Here is a 23,001-nt window from a genome sequence, read left to right on the forward strand (position 1 = left end):
TGCTATATACGCATCATTTGAAAATATATTTAATTATTCATGCAACACATAATGCCAAAGAGTTTTCTCAAGAAAGAAAAGAAAAATATGCAGGCTTGTCAGAGTTTACAGCAAAAAAAAAGACAAAAAACAAAGCACTTCTATGTTGGAGAGTGTGGTGCCGTTATTTTTTTTTTTTTTGGTATATTCCCAAAATATGTGACAGCATACCAATAATGACTCAAGAGATTTTTCTCATGTTCAAAAGTCAAATGGAATGGTGAACTTAACAAATTCAGAAAAGGAGGAAAAATTAACTAGACATTATACCAATATTTTAAGAACAATATTCCAAACAAAGCCAGACTGTTTTCCCTGAAATAGAGTTTTTATATGTGTACAACAATTGCATCCTAAGCTTTGTTTTACCATTCTGTTGCTTCCATGAAGTCCTCTAGTTCACTCATAGTTATGATGTCACGACCCTGATATTGAAAGCTTGTTTCATGATTTTCAGTCTGGTTTTTTGTTCCACACTCTGACGCAGACTCCATTGGGTTTTGTGTGCTTTTTACAGAGTTGTGTGTTTTGTCCGTATCAATAACTGTATCCATGTATGGTGTCCTCTCTGGGCTGTAACATGGCTCTACAGAGTTTTGTTCTACTTCGTTTGCCATATTTCCATAGATTTTACTCTCACTTAAAGACTCATGGTTCTGCTGTAGTGACCCAGGAGCCGAGGACCGGCTGCGCCTTACAGGAGTATTAGCTGTTGGTTGGTAGTTTTGGGGATAACTGTGGTAGCGTTGGTATAACACAAAAGGCTTTCCAGCAGTAGGGGTTTGGGTAAAGGGCTGAGGTTGCAGTTTGGTTTGATGAAGCTGTGTATGCTGGGTGTGAGGCCTTGAAATGCTCTGACCAGATTCACGCACATTCAGCTGAACATATTTTCCTGTTTCCGGGTCAAAGAAAGTCTTCGTTTGCACTTGAACAGGCACATCCACCACATAATACTGACCAGATCCGAGGTCTTGCAAAACCTTGCGCTGCGTCATTGGATAGGATTGAGAAAAACAGCTTGACTCGACATGGTACTGTGCCACAGGAGTTGGGTGGTTAGCATGATGAAGAGTAGAAGAGGAGGGAGCGTTAGAAACTGTCTTTGGAGCAGCAGGCTGGGAATCAGTGCCAGGAGTATGAGGAGACACAGTTGGGAGGGAAACAGAAGAGGTAGCATTCGGCAAGATAGGAACGGAGACTGGACCGGTAGCATGAGGGGATGAGTGGAAGGACCTGAGAACAGGTTGGAGCTCTGAACTGGAAGGAGGTAAGGTGGACCCCAACACTGGAGCATGAGCAAGGGAAACAGGTTGGGAAAAATGAGGTGAAGCCACAGCATCATTGTTGGATTGGTGTGTCTCAGTGGAAGAGGATGGAACACTGGAAGTCTCTTTGTCACCTCCAGCGCTAACTTTAGATAGTTCTTTCTTCATCCTCCGAGAAGTTAACCTCTGGGCCCTGCGTAAGGCTTTCTCTGTCTTTGGTGGAACAACTGGAGGCTTTCCCAAAGAACGAGACACGTCACTGCTAAAACTGCAGGCCGACTCTGGTCTCTCAAAATCCAACAGGCCCCTCACATCTCCCACGTCTGCTGCACTGGTGGCATAGCTTTCCACATCTTCTGAAAGGTTGCTGATGACAGAACGGGACTCATCGTCGTCAAGAGCAATGCTCCTCCTGGAATAGGGCCGATGGTGAGAAAATGAGTAGTCCTGCGCTGAAGACGAGAATAAAGTCGAAAATTCAGTGTTGGCAGAAAATTGTTTCGTTCCGATTTCTGTATGGACAGGAGTTCCAGCACCAGATTTTATTCTTTCCCGCTCATCATCTACCTTCTCTAATGACCTATCTAAGGTTGATGCCAGCAAGAAATCGTCTCCAAAGTTCTTGTGGAATCGAGGTTTGACTGACTTAATGAAAGAGGAACTTCGAATTGTGTTGTCCTTCACTTTAAACATTGAGGGCTTTGTTCCTAAAGCAGGAGAAGAGGTGTTGGAACGGGGCAGAGAAGGAGCAGGAGATGCAGGGGCAAGTGGTCTAGAGGACTTTGTTTGGATTATAGAGTCATCAGGTGAGTCAAGCCTTACTGGGCTGCTTCTCTGTTCTGAACGCAGCAGAGAAGACAACCGTTTTTCTCTGGATTTTACCTCCATGTCTGTTGAAGTAAAAGCATAGTACTGGAGGCCATCCATCTTTTGGGTTTGTTTTTGAATCTCTGCCTGACTGACTCCAGTCTTTCCTCTGTTAATGGCTAAGTTTTCTTCCTTCTTTTTAGATTTTTCTTGTATCAGATCTCCTGCAATTATTTTCTCTTCTAAAAGCTTAGCACTCTGGTCTTGTACCAGTTTTTCTTCTGGTTTCAAGGTCGTTTCTTTTTCATCAACAGCCATGACTCCTTCTTCTTTAGTTTTCATTAATGTGTGATTTAAAGATCTTCTCCTCCTTAGCTTTTCAATCTGTTGCTCTTCTTTTTCCTGCTCAGGCATGTGTTCTTTTTTATAAACCTTTTTAGAAAGTGTACTCTCATGGATCTGTTCTGCTACTCTGCTGAGATCCTCTTCTTTGGCTAATACATTCTGATGCTCATCCTGAGGAGTTATTTGCTTCTTCTCAATTGTTCTATGTTGTTTATCTTCCAGGGCAATTGTTTTCTCTTGCTCCTTTGCTGCTCCTCTCTCTTGCTCTTTTTGGAAACATTTTCCCTGTCTCCCCTCTGTTGTTATTTTCTGATGTTCCTCTGCTGCCTTTCTTTGTTGTTTTTCTTGTAAACGTCTAATCTGTTGCTCAGTTTCTGCCTGTCTTTGTTTCTCATCTTGACAATGTTTCCTTTGCTGCCCCTCTGCTGCCTTTCTTTGTTGCTCCTCTTGAAAAAGTTTCCTTTGTTGCTCCTCTGCTGCCTTTCTTTGTTGCTCCTCTTGAAAAAGTTTCCTTTGTTGCTCCTCTGCTGCCTTTCTCTGTTGCTCTTCTTGAAAAAGTTTCCTTTGTTGCTCCTCTGCTGCCTTCCTCTGTTGCTTTTCTTGGAAAAGTTTCCTTTGTTGCTCCTCTTTTGCTCTTCTCTGTTGCTCTTCTTGAAAAAGTTTCCTATGTTGCTCCTCTGCTGCCTTTCTCTGTTGCTCTTCTTGAAAAAGTTTCCTTTGTTGCTCCTCTGCTGCCTTTCTCTGTTGCTCTTCTTGAAAAAGTTTCCTTTGTTGCTCCTCTGCTGCCTTTCTCTGTTGCTTTTCTTGGAAAAGTTTCCTTTGTTGCTCCTCTTTTGCTCTTCTCTGTTGCTCTTCTTGAAAAAGTTTCCTATGTTGCTCCTCTGCTGCCTTTCTCTGTTGCTCTTCTTGAAAAAGTTTCCTTTGTTGCTCCTCTGCTGGCTTTCTCTGTTGCTTTTCTTGGAAAAGTTTCCTTTGTTGCTCCTCTTTTGCTCTTCTCTGTTGCTCTTCTTGAAAAAGTGTCCTTTGTTGCTCCTCTGCTGGCTTTCTCTGTTGCTCTTCTTGAAAAAGTTTCCTTTGTTGCTCCTCTGCTGCCTTTCTCTGTTGCTCTTCTTGAAAAAGTTTCCTTTGTTGCTCCTCTGCTGCCTTTCTCTGTTGCTCTTCTTGAAAAAGTTTCCTTTGTTGCTCCTCTGCTGCCTTTCTCTGTTGCTCTTCTTGAAAAAGTTTCCTTTGTTGCTCCTCTGCTGCCTTTCTATGTTGCTCTTCTTGAAAAAGTTTCCTTTGTTGCTCCTCTGCTGCCTTTCTCTGTTGCTTTTCTTGGAAAAGTTTCCCTTGTTGCTCCTCTTCTGCTCTTCTCTGTTGCTCTTCCAGGACACATCTCCTTTTTTGCACATGTATTTCTCCTTTCTGTTCCCCTTTTTGGGCAAATTGCCTTTGTTGCTCCTCTGCTGATCTTCTTTTTTGTTGCCCGTCTTGATCAAGTCCCTCTTCTTCAACTATCCTTTTTTGTTGCTCTTCTTGAGCTGTTCTCCAGTGTTGTTTCTCTGTTGATCTCCTCAGTAGCTCTTCAGTTTGCCTTTGTTGCTCCTCCACAATCTTTCTTTGTTTTTCTTCTTCAGCCTGTCTTATTTGTTGCTCCTCTGCTGCCTTTCTCGGTTGCTTTTCATGAAAGAATTTCCTTTGTTGCTCCTCTGCTGGTATTTTTTGTTGCTCTGTTTGGACAAGTTCCTTTTGGTGCTCCTCCATGGCTCTTCTATTGTCTTTTTCTTTGGCAGATCTTCTTTGTTGCTGCTCTAATGTTACTATCTGTTTCTCCTCTTGAGTAAATCTTGTCTTTTGCTCTTCTGTTGCCCTTTTCTCTTTCTCTCTGGTGAAACTTCTGCTTTGTTGCTCTTCTGCTGCCCTTTGCTGATGCTCTTTTTGTAAAAGTTTACTTTGCTGCTCCACTTGTTGTTGCTTTCCCTGGATAATTTGCTTATCTTGAGTATCTGATTCCCTTTTTATTTGCTGGTCTAGTATTTGTTCTCTTGCTGCCCTTCCATGCTGGTTTTCTTGAGTATATTTCCACTGTTGCTCTGTTGCTGTTCTTCTTAGTTGTTCTTGACCAAATCTACACTTCTCATGTTCTGGGATTCTTATTTGGTTTTTGGTTTTTGTTTGAAAATCCTTGATGTTTGGATCTGTAATTGTATCCTCTTTGCATGTTGTTTTTCTTTCTTCTTCTGTCTTCTTGTCTGCTTGTCTTTGTTGCTCACGTCTCTCCTTGATCATTTGAGCAACAGCCTCACGCTCTTTCGCTCTCTTCTCCTCTTCTCTTTGAGCGGCTCTCCTCTCTTCTTCAGCTAAAGAAGCTCTGCTCTCCTCCATGATGTGTTCAATCCTGACATTATTTTTTCTGTTATCAACCCTGGTCATCAATTCTTCTTCCAGTTGTTTTCCTTTTTCCAACTTCTTCATTTTATTATCATCTTCTTGATTTGCAAGTCTTTCCTTTTTCAGTCGGTCTGCCCTTCCACCTTTAACATTAATGTTTATATTTTGTTGGTTTTCAGGACTCTCATCTTTCCTCAGATAAGTTGTGTTTTCTTTTGTGTGATGTCTTTCTCCCAAAGCAGCTTGTGAAGGGAGATTTTTATCTAAATATGTCAGCTCTTTGGATGTTAGCCCACTGACTGCAGATGATGAGTTTGGCTGACCAGTTTTTTGATGAATTTCTCGGATTTCAACTTCACTTACTTGTTTTGTCTGAGCTAAAAGCGTCCTGTCTGTCTCCAAAAGCATCTTTTCTTGTTTGTCTTTGTCTCCCATTTTGAACATCCCTGTTCTTTGGTGTTCTCTCTCTGTAATTGGAAATATGGTTGCTTTGGGCTCTTTACTCACTTTGACACTCACATCTGGCTTCGTTGATGAACTTTTTTCTTTCACAGAAGATCCTTGCGAGTCAGTAGTAAAGACAGGGCGTCTGCTATGATGACTTCGTATTAGAGGAAAGAATCCTTCCTTTTTGCTGGGTGGGAAATCCTGAGCTGTATTCAGTTCTCTTTCCTCTGAAACAATTACCTTCAATCGGGCGTAATCAGCAATCGCTGATATTTCAGGTATTGCAGATGTCTTGTCTTTTGATTTTGGTTTGACATCTGACTTTATTGTAACTTTTTCTGCTTTTATTTGTGGAAAAGGTCTTGAATTCTCTTTGTCCGTAGCTGATAAACTACACGGGTTTTCTGAGGGATTTTTCCCTATGTGATTAGCTTGACTTACATTAACTTTTCCCTCATTGTTGCATGGCTCAAAGGAACTGGTATTTAGTTTTGAAGCTGGGGTGTCAACTGCCTCCAGTTTGTTCCTCTTAATACTGTCATCTTGAGGGTTTTCTGAGATTAAATCTTCTTTCTTTAAGCAATGATCCACACTGAAAACAAAGACTTCCGATTTTCCATCTTTGGGTAAATCTTCAATACTGGCTGTCTTGTTGGGTGGTGTATCCTGAAGTTCGCTTTTCTTTGCTGTTGCTTTCTCAGTTGTACAGTTGTTTTGTGCCTCATTGTTTGTTTCTACTTGGCCTTGCACTTGAAAGTAGTCTAGCTCCTTCAGTTCTACATTTGATTCGGCATTGGCTTCAGCAGTCTCATTGACTACATTTAGGTTGCTCACTTTACTATTCATTTTTAACAAGTCTGACAATTTCCTCACACTGGACAGCACGTGCTGCACGGCTAAATTGTTCTCCAAAGTTTCCTTCATCCTGTGTTCGCTGCTTGCAGAAGATACATCTTCAGAACATTGTTCATCGTTTGCTTTAGAACTAGACGCTGCAGTTTGCTGTTTTTCAGCAGCAGAACTTGCACTGGAGGGAAAATCGGCAATAAGCGGTTTTTCCACGATGTTCCTTTTGTTGTTATCAGTTACAGCCGGAACAACTCTGACGGCTATGCTATCAATATGCAGATTATCATCACCATGACTACTGTCTCTAATATCTGTTTCTTTGTTTTGAAGATCTGGAGGCAAGTGTTTGTTTTCATGCTCGGTTGAACTGCTGGTAAGAGTGGCATTGCTGAACAGTTTTGCTGAATGTTCCTTGCTGTCCTCTGATGATGATGCAGTCTGCACATCTATGTTGGTGCATTTAAGTCCAAAAGTCTCTGTTAACTTTTTTGACGATATTTCTGAATCGCTGTGACCTTCGGGTCCAGTGGTGACCACATTAGAAATAAAGTCACTGTTGCCCAATGCTGTTTGTTCTTTGCTTTTTTCTGCATCTGTTTTTATCAGGTGGGTACCTTTCATCACATCTGTTTGAGTCACTGGTTTTGGTAATAGTGTAGGATTCCCCTGTTGGGGATTTATCGTTTTCTCAATGGCAGCCCTTGCCACGTTGATATCTTTAGCTTCCAATGATAATGTTTCTTTTGGAGTTTCAGGACTAGTACTTTCAACAGCTTTAGCCAGACTTTCACTCATAGTAGAATGTGATTTTTGTCCTTTCACAGCCTTAACTGAGTTCATCTCTTTAGAACACGTGTTTCCTTCACAGCCTGGACTAAATTGCCTTCTATCCAGCTCAGATTCATTCCCTTCTTTCTTTGAGAATTTCATTTGTCTTTCATCAGCGTTGATACTTTCATCTACAGTCTGAGGTGGTTTTCCTTCTCGTACAGTCACCATTATTCCCATAATCTGCAAGCTGTCATCGGCTTCACGGAGGTCAGTTTGCCCAAGTGCAGTATTTGGTGGTTGTGGGTCCTCGTAAGTCGTTTCCTCTCTTTCAGAGTTTTTTATAGTCAAAGGTTTGGACTCTACAGCTTGTGTTAGATCCTCAAATCCTTTGTAGATAATCGCCTTGGAAGTTGGTTGATCTTTAACCTCATCTGATTGTTTTTTAGTTGCTTCTCTTTGATTGTCTTGCTGTTTTTGCTGATCAATCTTGGATGCTTGCTCGCTGTTCTGCATTGATGACTTGACTTCAGTGTGTTTCTTTTCAGAGCTCTCAGTTGTCTTGATATTATTTGCTGTGGGGTTTGTTTTACTGGGTTTTTCTACAGTCTGAGTTGGGGTTCTACCAAACTCTAGTTCTGTCTTGACGTCTGAAGACTCCAGCGGATGCTTTGGTGAGACATAGTTGGACAATGCACCCTCGTGTTTTTTAGCATCATCTTGTGAGAGTGGCTTCTGTCGAACGTTGAAACTCTGGCTACCTACCAACTGCTTTGAAGAATTCTTGCTGAGAGAAAACCCCTTTTCTTTTAGTGCTGAAATTTCCTTCTCAGCATGAGCTTTTATTTTGGAAGTTAAGATCTCCTGCTTAGTCTGAGCTTTTTCTTTATAGGATAATGTTTTAGGAAAGGCGATTTGGGGTTCTTTACCAGTGCTTTTGCTGTGCTCAGTCGAGTTTGGTTTTCCATCATGAGGGTGCAGTTTAGCCATCTCCGAATTACTCTGCGGTGAAACATTGTCTATTTTAGAATCTATATTTTGCTTCTTTTTAACATTAGCGACTTTTAACTTATCAGCTACATCTTCTTCATTTACTCTTTCATACTCATTCATATGAGAAAATTTAACAATGGACGTTTCCTTGGATGAATTGTTATCAACGTGACCTTCTGTGGCCTCATTTTCTCTAAAGTTGATCACTTTCTTGGTACTTTGTGTGTTACTTTTCAAAAATGTGCTGGCAGGACTTTTTGAGTCTTCATTATTTCCTGCCGTAACTGTTTCCATCTTTGCCCCACTGACAGGACCTAAAGCACTCTCTGATGCTGACAAGTTGCTCTTAAGTGTTGATGTTGCATGAATGAATCTATATTTTTCTTTAAGACGTTCGTAATCATCAGGTATTCTATCTGTTTTTAGTTCCACTGCCTGATCCTCTGTTTGTTGTTCAGCCTTTTTAACTGCAACCACACTAGAGGAAGAATTATTCTTCAGAGTTTCATCCTCCCTCACAATGACATTGCTGCTGACTTTTTCTTTTGGTTCGCCTCTCATTTTCTCCTTGATTTTGGCCAGCTCCGCTTTAGCTTTGGCTAACTCTGTCTTGACGTGCTCAACTTTATCAGACTCATTTCTGACTTGCTGTGTGGCTACGAGCTTAGCTGTGAGTTTGGCTGACTTTTCCAGGAGGTTTTCTGTTTTCAGTAGCTCCGCTTTACTCAGCTCCACCTTCCTTTCTTCCTGCTTCAGCTGCTCTGCTTTTCTCTCCTCTGGTTTTGTGCCTTTGAAATCACACATTGTAGATTGTCCTGCATTTACTTGTCTTGAAAGTGTTGAGTCTTTCTCTGTCTTAGATTGCACTACATGCGTCATTCTTCTGCCTTCTTCTTCCTCTGTTTTTGTTAGCTTTGTTTTGTTGTTTTGGTCATCGGTTTGCTCTGTCTTCTCAGTTGTTTTACATTTTGTTTCAGCCTCTTCTACTTGAATCTTTTCTGTTTTGACCTGTTCTGTCTCTATTAGTCCACTCTCAGCTTGTTCTTTTCTTAGCCAATCTGTCTCAGCTTGTTCTGGGTTGTTGGTTTTGTCTGTTTCTTGTGCAGTTCTACATTCTTTTACTCTTTCGATGGCAGCTGTTTGAGTTATCTTTTGTTTTTCTTCTGGTTTCTCTGTTTCCTCTTGTTCTCTTTTGAAATGCTTAACCTGCTTCGTCTCTGTGTTTTCATCTTTTCCTAAAACACCTGTAGATTCATCTGTTGACATCCAAGCTTTGGTTTTCACTGCTGCATGTTGCCCCATGCTTTTTTCTGGATGCTTTTCTCTTTCGTCTTCTTTCAGTTCTCCTTTACTCTCTTCTTTTTTCATACATTCTTGCTTTAGAGTCTCAGCTTTTGTTGCTTCCGCTTTGGAGTCTGTTTTGTCAGTTTGTGGGTCAGTCTGTCCGGTTAAAATTAACCTGTTGGACTCTGCCTTTGGCTGCTCTGCATCAGCCCTCTGTTGAGCTGCTGCCATCTGTGCTTTGCCGTGTTTTACTCTTTTATTTTCTGCCATGGCTTGTTCACCCTTCACTCCGTCAAACTCTTCATGGTTCATCTGGTTTGCCATCATGAATTCAGATGCATTGTCAGTGCAAACAGAAGATTTTTCTTGTCCTGTATTTCTAGACTTTGGCAGCTGTAGAATTTGCTTTTCATCCTCCGTCATGAGTGATGTATATGTTTTTATCTGAGCTGCATTTAGCTTTGCATTATCTGTTGTGGGATTAAGCTGGTTTGGCCTTTTATTATCTTTATTTGCATGTGTGTTATAATTCAATGCCACATCATCTCTCATGTCCTGCACATTTTGCTCTTTCTTTGCATTTGATTTATGGAGAAAACTATTACCCACCGAACTGACACTTTTATGAGAAGATGATTCGAAACTTAAGCTCTCCATAGCCTCAACATTTTCAGTTGCTTTATGTACATTTCTTGGATTTTCTTGCCTTTCCATTAAGTGAACTGAGTTTTGTTTTATTGGCAGAGCAGCAGCTTTCAGACTCACCTTTTCTGTGTCTTTGCAGTTTTGCCACTTACTATTTGAGGATGTGTTATGATGATTGTTGATTTCATCTTGGAAGTTCTCATATCTACCCCTTTCAGTTATGACCTTTCCTAATGGTTCATTTAACGCCTGTTCTGCTTCTGCTGTTCTTATCAGACTGTCTTTGCTTTGACTTCTGTCAATGTTAAGCCTTGTTATGTCCGCAGCTGCATGAGGGTGTTGAAGTCCTTCCTGAAGTTGACTGTTATCTCTGCCACCTTGCTTATAGGGAGTAAATGATGCTAAATATTCATGGCGATTCTGTCCATTAGTCAGCTGATTGCTAGTATAATTTCCAGATATGAAGCCACTGAACCCAGAATGACAAATCATTCCTCCTTGCACCTGAGCAGTTTGGTAATCAGTCGAAGTGTTTTCCAGGTATTGGCCTGTATTTACTCTTTCGAGTTGAGTTTCAAGGGTCAGTGCAGGGTTTTGATACTGGTTAGCAGCCATAATTGTGCTTCTGGAGTTTTCTTGCTGCAAAAACTGAATATCTGGATCTAGACAATCCGGCACATCTATTACTGTCTCTCTTGGCTCCTGGATAAGAGGCTGTTGGTTTTTCTCCTGTTTATCCAAACCTTTAAATTTGGTTGGACTATAAGTGCTTTTTACTCTTTTCCTGTTGTCTTTAAGATTGAAGAGTAAGCTTGTTGCTCGAGATTTGTAGGAGGACAGCCTAGCATCAGGAGTAACTCCCCTGCTTTCAGCCCTTACTGGAGGATGCTCCACTGGTTGAGGGGAAGCTTCGTGTTGCTGGAAACCTGATGTGTTTTCTTCTTGATGGGCAGTCACTGAAGGCGTAGGGAGCTGGCTGATGGTAAAAGGAGTTGTGCTGATGTCACTGCTTACCATCTTTGGAGCAGCATTATTTCCATATTGAAATAAATTGTGATTCCTAAAAGATTCTTGTTGGGTTGTTATCACCCCTGCTGAGATATTTTGCTGTGACATCACTTTGATTTTCTGCTGGAGGGCTTTGACAGAACTGATGGTATCCCTGACGCGTCGAGACATCTCGACCGTGGGGGATGCAGTTGATGGGCGTTGGCAGGGTAGTTTGTTAGTTCCCAGAGTCTGAGTTCGCCTCCTCTGAGGGTAATGACCTGCAAGCTCAGACTCACTGCGCTTCTCCACAGCTGAAGCTTTCTGCTGCATCAAGGACATGGAGGTGAAGTGTGAGGGATTCGAAGGAGCCCTTGGGGCCAAGTTGCTGCTACTGTGTCTCATGCCTCTATAAGGACCCTGCAGTTGATTTTCAAGTGAAAGCTCTTTGTACATTGGTGTCTCGTACCATTTTGGGAACTGTGAGCAGTGCATAAAGCCAGAGATTTCTCTTTGCTGGAAGGGAAACCTGTTATGCTCCCTCCATACCTTGAAGGGACTAAACTCACTGTGTATGAAGAAGGGCGAGTTGCAGTTTGCCTGCGCAGACATACTCAGCTCATTGTGTGATGATCTCATAAAGGAAGACACAGAATTGTGAGACATGTGAGCCACTGCTGCCATGTCGGAGCTATAGAAGTTGTCATCTCTGCAGGAAAAGGGGCCAGCAGAGGGAAAGTTGCTGCTGCTGTTTAAGTTTTGCTGGTACGATGAAGAGAAATCAGAAAATTCATTGTGGATATTCATCAAAGCTGATTTGTCCCAGTTTGTCTCTACGTTACACCCTCGGAATTGATCATTTATGTTCGCTCCGTTCCTTTTTACCTCAGAGTTGAAGGTTCTGATGAGCGAGGAGACTCTGGAGCGGCTGCGGTGATGCTGTAAACTTAGCTCTGTGGCTCCATTGCTGATGAAGGAAAGCTCTTCTTCTCTGAGAGACATTCCTTGTTGAGAGGTTTCAACAAAGGAGTTCTGGAATGTGGCAGACACCCTACCTTGTGTCCTGTCCCCATAAACCCCCCACTCTGGATCTTTATGGGTCGATGTCCCATACATTCCTTCATGCACCCAGTCCTGTCCATACTGCTGCACCCTCAAGCTGAAGTTCTGATGAGCAGCTCTCTTCAGTTCCTCCCGCTCTTCTTCATCCCTGAACGGCTCATCTTGAGCGAAGGCGAGCTGTCTGTCGATGTGGGTGCTGGAAGAGGGTAATCCAAGGTGGGAGTCATTATACACAGCTTCATCTCCAATACAAAGGCTCTTGAACGCTCTGTCGGTCAGACTGCTGACCTCACGGTCATTCTCATCCAGGAAGGATCCACCACTGGACGTGTCGCTGCGCTTGCGATGTTTGCCGCTCTTTCGACTTGAACGGCGCTTCTCGACTGAGATCATGATGCAGTCTCATTAAGAAAAAAATCTGATTTCAGCTGCTGAGTCATTCAGGTTGAGTACACCTTGATAATTATATAGTGGGCCTGCTGGTGGAGCTGCAGCACCAGGAGTGTGGGGCCTCCATGCAGAGCGTACTCCTACAGCATTGTGAGCTTTGGTTGACATCTGGATATATAATCCCAGGAATGAAAGATTTCCCTAAAATTACAAAAAAAAACAACAAATGAAAATCAGCCAGAAAAACAGTGCTATACTTTTTAAATATAGCTAAAACAAACAAACAATTCCTCCAGAGTGGGGTTGTGCTTTAAAACATAATCCCCAACTTTGTTGTGGTGTGTTTTAATAGCTGACCTTTTTTCCATTTGCATTAGGCAGCTATGCATGTAGCTCTGAAAACAGCTCTGTAAATCCTTCCACTCGATTAGTGTGACCTTCACAGACGGTAATAAAACTGCGCTGTTGCTAAGCTCAGAGCGGACGGCCTCACTGGAGTTTTTTGAGGCAATCCAGTTGCATCAGTAAAAATTCTACCACTGCTGATGTAGCAAGAACTTGATATGAGAGAAAAACAGGGAAAGACATTGTTGCTTAATTTAGAAGTCTCATTTTATGGTTACAGGGTTAGAAAATTCAAGTCAGGCTAGCGGGGCTTACACAGAGCAAGTTGACAGTAAATGACTTAAATTCTTCTTTGTTCAGATTTTAAAGTTATAATTAAAGCTTTCATTATAAGGGAAGCTCTTAATCTTAAATTTTAAAGCTTTCATGGAACTAAAAGATTAAAGATATAGTATTTGATTAAATTTAAAGTCCTTTTAGTTGTCACACACCTACGTGTGTGAAATTTGTTCTCCACATTTGATCTATCCCCTGGAGGAACAGTGAGCTGCAGACACAGCTGTGCTCGGGGACCATTTTGTGGTTAAACCCCCCCAATCCAGGCCTACTAACACTGAGTAGAAATAGTTTTTATAGATCCAGATTTTTAGTATGCAGTTATAAAACAATAAGCCCTTAATTGTGTGAGGAAGAACATTTGGATTTGCAGTTTGTAGCTGTCTTGTAGTTTAACTGAGATGAAATTATGACCTGTGCCTCCCATCAGATGACAGCAGAAATATTCTCATGTCCCCATGTGACTCACAATGATTTTGATACAGTAAAAAAAAAAAAATATAGACGTCTTTTCATTTCTTTTATCACCAGCCAGCAGCCACCTCAACACTTCTTAGCCTTAAAAACTGATTATTTTAAACTTGGTCAAATTTATATGGCTTTTTTTCAACATGTAATTCATTTAACATTTAATTTTTTCTAAACGCGAGTTTCCCCTTTTTTTGGCTGTATTTTACATAAATTTTTTGCAGATGTAAAGACATTGGTGTCATCTGCTTAGGTGTTGAAAAGCTGCCAAGTATCCGTCACACTGCTCAGAATATCTGGTGGTTCATTGATATCTTCTGACCCCGGGGCAAATCATTGTGTAAGCATCTTCACAACAAGAATTCACTGTAGCCACCATACTGCACAGTTAGCATCAGACAGATAAAATTAACTGCTTTGATGCAAAACTACTCCAAAAACACTTTTAGCACGGTCCTTTATTTTTTTTTTAATGTTCCTTGTTCATATTTTTCCCCAGTGTGCCTCTTTGCTTTGTTAAAAATCCCAACTTGTTAATAAATGAATTTCACATTTGCATTTGAGACTCCTAATGCAATAATCATCTCACCTCTTGCTGTCAGGATGATTTCTGCTCATTCTTGCATGTGACAAGTTTATTTTTGTCCAGTGACGGCGTGCAGCTCTAAAACCTGACACCGTAGAGGAGTCGTTTTCAAATTTGCTTTGAGAGAAAACTGAACGCCTGTGAAACTAAAGTAAACTTTTTAAAATGTTAATGACATATGATTAAATAAAGTATTTTTAAATGAATTTTTTTTCTGTGGTTTCTTTTTTCTTTGTTTTTTAATAATACAAGACCAAACAGTTATTTCAACGATTTTTTTAAATATATATATTCAAACAAGAATGATCTTGAATCATATGTTTACTTTCTCTTGTTTGAAATTTGTAGGTCATGTTTTTACTGCATTTTTCACATTAAGTATGAAAATAAACATTTTGAATCAATTTCTTACCTTCCAGATTTATGATGTATAATGTGGAGGGTTGTAATCTTCTGAAAACTCAGCCTCACCAAAAAGAAAAAGGTTTTGTCGTTTTTTCTTTACGTAACTCTTCTCTGTCTGTCAGCGTCAGACACTTTGAATTGATCAGAACCCAAAGCAAATCTTGAGATCCCGCAGCTCGTAGAACCCTCTATGGATCTGAGCAGCAGGACTGGGTGCAGCAGACCAGACGGAAATAGAGGAGTTGTCCCGTAGAGAGTGTCCACCATGAGGGGACAGAGTGACGGTTGAGCTAACACGCGGATCCTTTGGTGTCGAGTGTCAGACTTGAAACAAACAGTGTCTCAACTATTTTTAAATCTGGACCGCCACTGTTGGCCATTTTGAGGGCGAGCTGGGAACCGAAAACATCTCATTTAAAAGGATGTGTAAGCTCACACATGAAAATAATTCACATTTTTGGGGGGATTAGTGGTTGTTGTGGGGTTTTAAAGGGGGCAATGAGTTTGTGGTTTGAAAAAAATTGTTCAACTGCTTTAGGAGCCTCCCATCTTCTCTGAGTAAAACTGATAAGAATTTAGGTGTCAACAAGTGTCTCTTAGTCCATCATCACTACAGAGCTTACAGTGCAATCAGCAAATCTATTTGGCGGTTCAGATGCTCCTTTTGATCATTTTTCTCAATGCGCCACCTCCTCCTCTCTTATTCCTGACCAGGAAAAGAGGAACCTGTTCTCCTCCTCCTGTGGACCCCCCTCCTTTTCCTCTCCTGTCCTGCAGCCTGAGCTATAATAGGAGATTGCTGTGGCAAATAGCTCCCTGGGATTCTTGGCGGGAGCAGGGCTGGCTTGATGAGATGATGGACACACACACATGGGCTTTAATGGAGCTGCACTCTACCACACTGGCAGGCACAAACATACACACATGCAGCTAGCACCATCCCTTTAAACTAAATGCAACATTTTCCATTCAATCTTTATTTTCAATCGCTCACCCAGAAGCTTGTTTAGTGCTTGTTAAGCCTGTTTGTTCTGGCCTCAACTTCAAGCTTTTTACTGAAAAAGAGTTTAGATCAGTACAATTTACCTCTGAAAAATTCTCCCCTCTTGAAAAGTAATCAGTTCTTCCTAAACAGTTGATGACTCAATGGTTCAAGATCATGCAGATGAGTTTGTTTTTGCTCACAGATTCCCTCTAGTGGTCGGAAAAATAAAGTCCTTCTTGTCTTTTTCTTCACACAAAATCAGTGGAAAGGGTCACATCACATCCCTCTGTGTGGCTTTTGCTCAACCTTTCTTCAACTTTTATTTATTTATTGAGAAGTCACTGAGTTCTGTAATAATTGATCAGAAATGCAGATGATGTTCCTCTCTTTGCTGAGTAAGGAAGAGCAGAGATGTGGTTATGTGGCAGATGGACGAAATGCACATTACTGCTGCATTAAGGTCTGCTCTATTTGTGTAATCTCCACTCAGGGATGAGCTTAACTGATTCTAATTGATTGGGTTATTGATCAACTCTGCTGCAGAAATTCAAAACAGAGACAATCCTTTCAATGTGTTTTTTTTTGTGGCTTTTTGATACACTGTATATCTAACTTGGGGCGTCTTTCAGAATAGTTGAATTTGGGGATTGCACCGAATGCCAGGCAGAAGGGCTTAACTTTCTTCCACGCTGTGTTTTCTTGTGGATTGTTCATGTGCAAATTACAAATTTTCCCACATCTTTGTGGGGAAAAAAGATTTCATTATTGCAACAAAAGAAGCCCATTAGCTGCAATGTAAGAAAACAGTTCAACTGCTGTCCCCCACATTGACCATGTTTGACTGCTTTTCTGGCTGCTCTCCAGCTAATTTGATATAACAATGCTCCGCAAAACCGACTTTTTTTTAGGTGACAGAAAACAATCAATGATGCCACATGCGCAGCTGAATGTCAACACCAACTTGACTTGCTTATGAAATATTAAAGTGGTGAATTATGGGTGGCAGGCAAAACTTAATGATGATCGGAGTCGTTATAACTTTAGCATTCTTTGTTTTGGTGAATGATTCAATTCCACATCTGCTGTGTTCAGTTTTGGGGGGAACGACGTTTTTTTTTTTGCGTCTTTTGTGTGTAGCAATTAACAAATACAATTGCAGTTTTCAGGATTGACCGTTTTATGCAAAAAAACTAATAATCTGTTGTCGTTTAACTCATTACCTAATCATTTACTAAAAATAAAATATGTTATCACAAAATATTGTCATCTTTTCAATTATTTTTTATCATATCGAGAAATACTTTTATGGTGTAATGCTATTAAAAGTGAAAAAATGGGCCCTTTTTTGATAAATACATATTTATTAAAACATGTGTTGAACTGAGCCATTAGGGCACCTTAAAGCCTTGGTTGGTAAACGCAACTCTTTAGTAGAATAGTTGCAATGGTATAAAAATGATCAAATGCGAGTGCCTTGTGTACAACCTGGCATGACTTCTGATATAATCTCCCTCTTCCATGTCACCAGGGTTTCGCCTCATCAATTATTGAACCAGCACTTCATGATAATATATAATTTCTTATCAATAATTCATGGTAATGTGTGTGTAGTTTACTTAATTGTGTTATTGACTATCAAAAGTAATTTCCTGAAAATCCTCAAGGATGCAAATCAAATCAGTCGATCTGCTGGCTGTGTGTTCGTAGGTTTGGTGGACTCTGTGTGATCAGAGGATTTTTATATGAGTCAGATATTTTGGAATCCTCAGCATTTGAAGCTCTTGAGAAATTATCTTTTCAACATGTAAATGTATATGTGTCATATTTATTGGAGTTTATTAGGAAATCTGAAAACAGGAAGTGTTCCTAAAAGTAAACACATGAATCACAACAGCTCTCTGCTCCTGGCTTGAAGAGCAGCTAATAAATAATGTATCGGAACAGATGGTTGGAACGAGAAGTAACAGGAGAGGAACATGAGCGACTACACCTTTAATTGTTTTAAAGAACATGTGACGACAGGACTGGTGCCTCCCCTGTCTGCTGGCGCTACAAATGTGCAAACAGATTGATGGGAAAAACCAGCAACTGTGTGCTCCTGGATGCTGCAGTCCAACATATTTAAAATGAAAAAAGTGATAAGTATCAAAGTGCACTTTCACTGTAAAAACTAAAGAATGAGACTTGATGTGATGTCGGCCAAAGTCCTGCAGAAACCATCAACCATCATTTCAAACACTCACAGTTTTCATGCATTAACATTCACAATGTAAGCAACCATCCTCTGACCAAAAATGAGAGGTGATGGCATTACCTAAATTCACATTATCAAATGGGCCTTTTTGCATGTACATAAATCCAAGGGCGCATGTAAACACTTATAGATCCAACATCACAGTTGTGCTTTAATGAGGGCAACAAACACCCCAAGTATTTCACAATCAGAATTTACAATCAAATACTTTTATGATTGAATCCATACAGGTCCCAGAATGGATCTGAAGTCAGCCAGTAGTTGTGCTTAGTTGTTTATCCGTTAATAATCAGTATATCCACTTCCAGCGTTTCACTTCTTCTCTGCTGGTTCCTTGGAGCAGTGAGGGCGCTTTTCCGGGCTGGCGCTCAGGGCGGGGACTTTTGCAGGTGTGATGGGGCTGGAGCTGTCTCCCCGTCTAATGCCAGCGCAGGGCATCTCCATGGCAGGGCCCACAGTGGGCCTCACTACCCCAGCAGGGTTCACACCGACCCCAGAGAGAACTCCCACTCCGGCGCCAGGCCCGGTTGTTGCACTGAGCAGGTTTGCAGACTGCAGCACCGCCTCTGAGTGCTCGCGGGCCTTCATGCGCAGGGCGGCCACACTGGCTGTGCGGTTGCCCTGACAACCATAGGGTGGCAAGAAGGATAAGCCCATTGGGTCGGAAACGCAGCAGGAGCACAGGGGGTTGCCTGAAAAAAACTATAATAGTTGGTGACTGTTAAAAACACAATGTCCACCTTAAGACATGAGAACCTACCTTTGAGGGTGGCCACTTGAGAGAGAGCCTGGGCATAGGTGGCAGAGTTGAGGAGTGTGCCGGGAATACAGGATGGAAAGAACGGACCCCCAGGACCCACTGTCCTGTTGATGCTGGAGAGAACAGGCCTTTTTTTAAGAACAAAGTACAAACGATTGATCGTAAAGATTGCCACATCTGCCTGTTTTTCTCACTTTTGCTGCATCTCCATCGGTTCTTTCTGCTTCCTGCTCTGATCCACCGGGGACTGGGAGTTGATGCTCCGAGAAGGAGGAGTGCCCTCGCTGATCTGCTCCTTTCCTCCATCAGGGTCGGAGCTCCCTCGCTCCGTTTTTCTCCACTTTGCTCTGCGGTTTTGGAACCAAACCTGGAACAAAGCAGAACTTTGGAATGAGGTTAAATTGCAATGCTTGTAATTTTACTATCAGGTATAGATTGTATTTAACTAGGAAAAGTTGAATTTTCTTGGGCATTCTTTATCACAGATTGTCCTGGTAGGAAAAGGCTGAATCACATTTGCTTTCTTGTCAGAGTTTGAGTCGCTGCTTTTCACCTAAAACTTGCACATCAACACAGCTGAGAACCAAGTTGTGGTATCTTAATCGAAGGAAGGTCACTCCCTATAACAACATTTAATTGAGCAATTTTTCATTATCATATTTTAATGACTTCCCACTGACAGTTGTGCTGCCCAAGAGAGAGGCAGCTATGATGAAGTCGTTTATTTCCCTATTTAGTGATTGTTTGACAACATCAGATTCGATTAGGACTTGGTTCTAGCAGGCATTAATCATGATGCGTGAATGGAGGTTAGAGCCGGTGCGCATGTGCTCTTTGTGCCTCCCATTGTACCCCGGGTGTAAATGATGTCAACAGCCAAACAAAACATTCATTCGGCATAAAGAAAGGACAACATTTTGATGGCAGGACAACAATACAGCCGATGGACTTATCTCACCCCTGCACCTTCCAGCTAGAAGTCGCGCGCCCCCCACACACACAACCCTCTCTGAATGGGCTATAATTGCTCCATTAATCTCAATTTGCTGCGTGCTCTTAATGCGGGGGAAGCCCATTGACACTTTCCAAAAAGGGGGGCAACAACACTACAACGGAAAGGAAATTTATTTTCTAATAATAATGTAAGTTTAATATCCATGCATACTGCGGTGGATTCATGTTCAGATTTAATAATAGGAATGCTGTAATCGGATTAGAAGGGGAATAATTTGTTTACAATCCCTAATTTACAGCGCCGGATTCCATTATCAACCCCGCCATTGGGTTTAAGCGATAGTAAGATGACCCTGGGGAACAAAAGGAAAACTATTACATTTCCTACAATTAGATCTGAGTGCACAACAAAACCCAAAAGCAAATCTGGAATGCAGGAAATTACATACAGGGCACATAACTTAATTACATCTGGCCAAGTTTATAGCCGCGCGCATGTGCGGGGCAGGAGCAGAATATGAATTCGAAGTTGTTTTCAGGTGAGGAATACTTTTCCTTATCTTTTTTCTCTTTATTTTTTTTTTTTACGGATTTTTCAGATTATTTTGAGAGTGATTGGAGAAAAACGGGTCTGAGTGGATGATGTGTCCCTACAACTGAGACGGACAAATTAGTGAGGAACATTATCGCTGCTTAATTATGAATGACCGATTAATCAAGCTAATCTAATATTCACCATTATGTTGATGTTATTAAAGTGTATCAGCAGAATGACAGAGCATCTTAATTTAGCCCCCTTTCCTCGCATGGTCAGGAGAACGCGTCAAGCTGCGCGCGCAGCCGTACCTGAACTCTGGCCTCGGTCAGGTTGATTTTCATGGCCAGCTCCTCCCGCGTGAACACGTCCGGGTAGTGAGTCTGCGCAAAGACAGCCTCCAAAGCCTCCAGCTGCAGGAGCACATAACAAGTTGTAACACCTCAGTGTCAAAAAACGAGATTTTGGTGTATTTTTACAAAAAAATGGTCCTGTTTATTTTTCCTATTTTTATTATTTCTAATTTCATAAAACACTGGCCTTCAATTAAACGGCCTCCAATTTGAATAAAGCAGAAAACTTGCTAAATTCAAAGACTCCTTCTTGTTTCTTGTAAAAAGAAAAAAAAATTCTGTTGCAGTAAAACTTTTTGCCTAGATCTTTTATTAAAAGATGCAACCCATTTGATGCAGTGCACATAGCTGCTTTCTCATGATTAAACGGCTCACAGAGTGCATCATTTACCTGTTGCAACGTGAATGTTGTTCTGTTTCTTCGCTGTTTTCTGCGTAAAAATCCATCGTCGAAATCAGCCGGGGCGTGGCTCCCAAAACCACTTGAATTTACTGAGAATTAATGAAAAAAAAGATATTTAAATTCATTGTTTAAAGGGCAAATAACATTAAAAATGACATTTGGTGCAAGAATCTGGTTTTGTGACAAATAGTAAGCAAATTATTTTAAATGAAGATGCAAATATGTAAACATTGGACAGATTTTGTGTTTCCATTAGCAGCATTAAACATTGATGCTGGGGGTCTAAAGGGAGCCATGACGGACTGAGAACCATGACACCCAGCATCTGTGCCCGGGACAACGCGCCCCCTCTGCCCCCGGGCCAAACCACCAGCAGCAGCCAGCAGAGGAGGAAAAATCACACTTAACCCCTTACATCCAAAATAAATAAAAACAACACAAAACAATCAATTATTGTGAAGATAATACAGATGAAACAAAAAACGGAAATTTGATCAAACTAAAACTCTGCAGTTTGACGCATTCCACGTTGATATTGATGCATTAAAATTATGTTTTTATGGGACTAATTCAAGAAATACAAAATAAAAAATAGGACTTTATTATTAAAATACAAACCTTTACAGAATAAACTACTTTAAGAATTCAGGAGTAAACTCACGCGTATTGGAGCGGCAGCATTCGCCCTCTAACTGAGGCGGACAGTGAAAGTAAAACATCCCGTTGCGGCTCCGAGTCTTGCAACCCAACCTGGAATACAGAGGAAAAGTTTAAGACTGAAGCCTCCCATCGATGGGTAGCCGAAAGCAAGGCATTAAATCTGAGCTGGAAGGTGGAGCCGCGCGGGACCTCTGAGAGCGCAAAGTTTGTTTCAGGGAGCATCCTACCTGCAGAGAAGATGCTGCTGATGCTGAGCTCTGGAGGGAAACTGCTGCTACAGACTGTCTGTATGGGAGTGTCCACATCTCTCGTGCTCCCACCTTTCTTTTCTCTCATACACACACATGCTCACGCACGCACATCCATCCACACGCGCTTCCCCGTTCCTCCCCGGGAGAGCCCAGATGTCTCCATAAGTGTCTACAGAGTGTTAAGGTTTTCAGCTCCTGTCGCAGAATCTCACGCCTAATTGGTCCTAATCGGATTATCACGGCTTTGTCTCTGTCACCCCCCAACCCCTGGTGTGTGCGCGTGATTTTGAGCGTGCCAGGGAGGAAAAAAAAGTGAGACACGCAAAAGGCAGCTCTGCTTAGGGTGCCAGAAACAGAGATGTTATTCTTGAGTCGAGCATATTCCCTGATCATAAACATCCACACATAACCGCAGCACTTTTTATTTGGTTCTTTCATATATTAAAAAAGGAGGATGACTGCTTTTGGGTTTTAGATTGACTGTCGGGCAGACTAATTGCTCGACAGGGTGTGTTAGAAGGTCCACTTTACAAGGGGTTGCGCATGCAGAACACTCACAAGGCCAAATTTTTGATTTTGTTCACAGCAAGGGGTCCGGCGATTTATTTCGCTTCCTCGGATAAATGATCTGCTGCGGGACCCTTTCAATTAGTTTTAAAGCGCATCTGGGACGACTGAGCGCAGACGCCATGCGTCTCCGAGGTGGAGGCAAAATGAGGCTTCGAGAAGCAGCTGAAATTTAGAAGAGAAGTGCGGGATTGGACTAAACCACATAAAGTGCAGAAAATCCCGTCTAATGGCACGTAATTGGTTCTGTAATATCATTACAGGGGGATAATGGCCAGTTACAGGGCCCCGCGCTATTAAGGGTTTCCCTGGCGTGCAGCGTTTATGTTATTAAAGGGGGAATATAATGATATTTTAGTTATTAAATGCGCGTAATTAATTTATGCACCACTGAAAATAAAGTTGTTATTATGACCTCGGCGAAGCGCGGAGAAAATTGAAATCAAATAACAGTTGATAACTTCATTCCAATATTTGGTCTAGAAAAGTCTGGCGGAAGTGGAGGCCTTAAAGAGCTTCCTGTCAGCGCCTTTCAGATCCACCCTCTGATGAATGAAAACAGGCCCAAAGAAATCATCTCATCTGGTAGAATTTTTTTTACTAATTCACAGTAAATACGGCTTTTAATAGTTGCCTTTAGCAGCAGGGGCCCTTTTCAGGACCATGGTCAGCACCACCTTTGCAAAGGTGATGTCACCTTTGCAATTCAATGTGACATCAAGAGGTTTTCTTCCACTTTTCTTCTGTATTATTGATAAATGTTTATTTTAAATTTTAATATTTCAGCCAGTGAGAATAGTTTTATTTTTATGTAATCTACACACACAATTTATATACATGTATTATGTATTTGAAAATTTAAGACCCATCTTAAAACACAAAAAATAC

The 23,001-nt window shown here is 41.4% G+C and overlaps 2 protein-coding genes across 2 annotated transcripts; both read right to left on the reverse strand.

The window, feature by feature from the left end:
• Positions 1-13: 13 nt before the first annotated feature.
• c15h10orf71 (chromosome 15 C10orf71 homolog) lies at positions 14-14,698 on the reverse strand. Its single transcript, XM_023963558.2, has 2 exons — positions 14,399-14,698; positions 14-12,452 (listed from the first exon to the last, which is right to left on the reverse strand). The coding sequence occupies exon 2, from the start codon at positions 12,252-12,254 to the stop codon at positions 405-407; it is 11,850 nt and encodes a 3,949-aa protein (XP_023819326.1). The 5' UTR covers positions 12,255-12,452; positions 14,399-14,698; the 3' UTR covers positions 14-404.
• Positions 14,699-17,353: 2,655 nt separating this feature from the next.
• On the reverse strand, positions 17,354-21,661 carry drgx (dorsal root ganglia homeobox). The gene is made up of 7 exons (XM_004077404.5): positions 21,523-21,661; positions 21,297-21,385; positions 20,624-20,724; positions 20,191-20,292; positions 18,585-18,757; positions 18,391-18,503; positions 17,354-18,322 (listed from the first exon to the last, which is right to left on the reverse strand). Exons 2-7 carry the CDS (start codon positions 21,352-21,354, stop codon positions 17,943-17,945), a joined length of 927 nt encoding a protein of 308 aa, XP_004077452.1. The 5' UTR covers positions 21,355-21,385; positions 21,523-21,661; the 3' UTR covers positions 17,354-17,942.
• Between the last annotated feature and the right edge of the window lie 1,340 nt (positions 21,662-23,001).

This window comes from Oryzias latipes, chromosome 15, assembly GCF_053564925.1.
Source record: "Oryzias latipes strain Hd-rR chromosome 15, Olatipes_Hd-rR_3.1".
NCBI classification, from domain to species: domain Eukaryota; kingdom Metazoa; phylum Chordata; class Actinopteri; order Beloniformes; family Adrianichthyidae; genus Oryzias; species Oryzias latipes.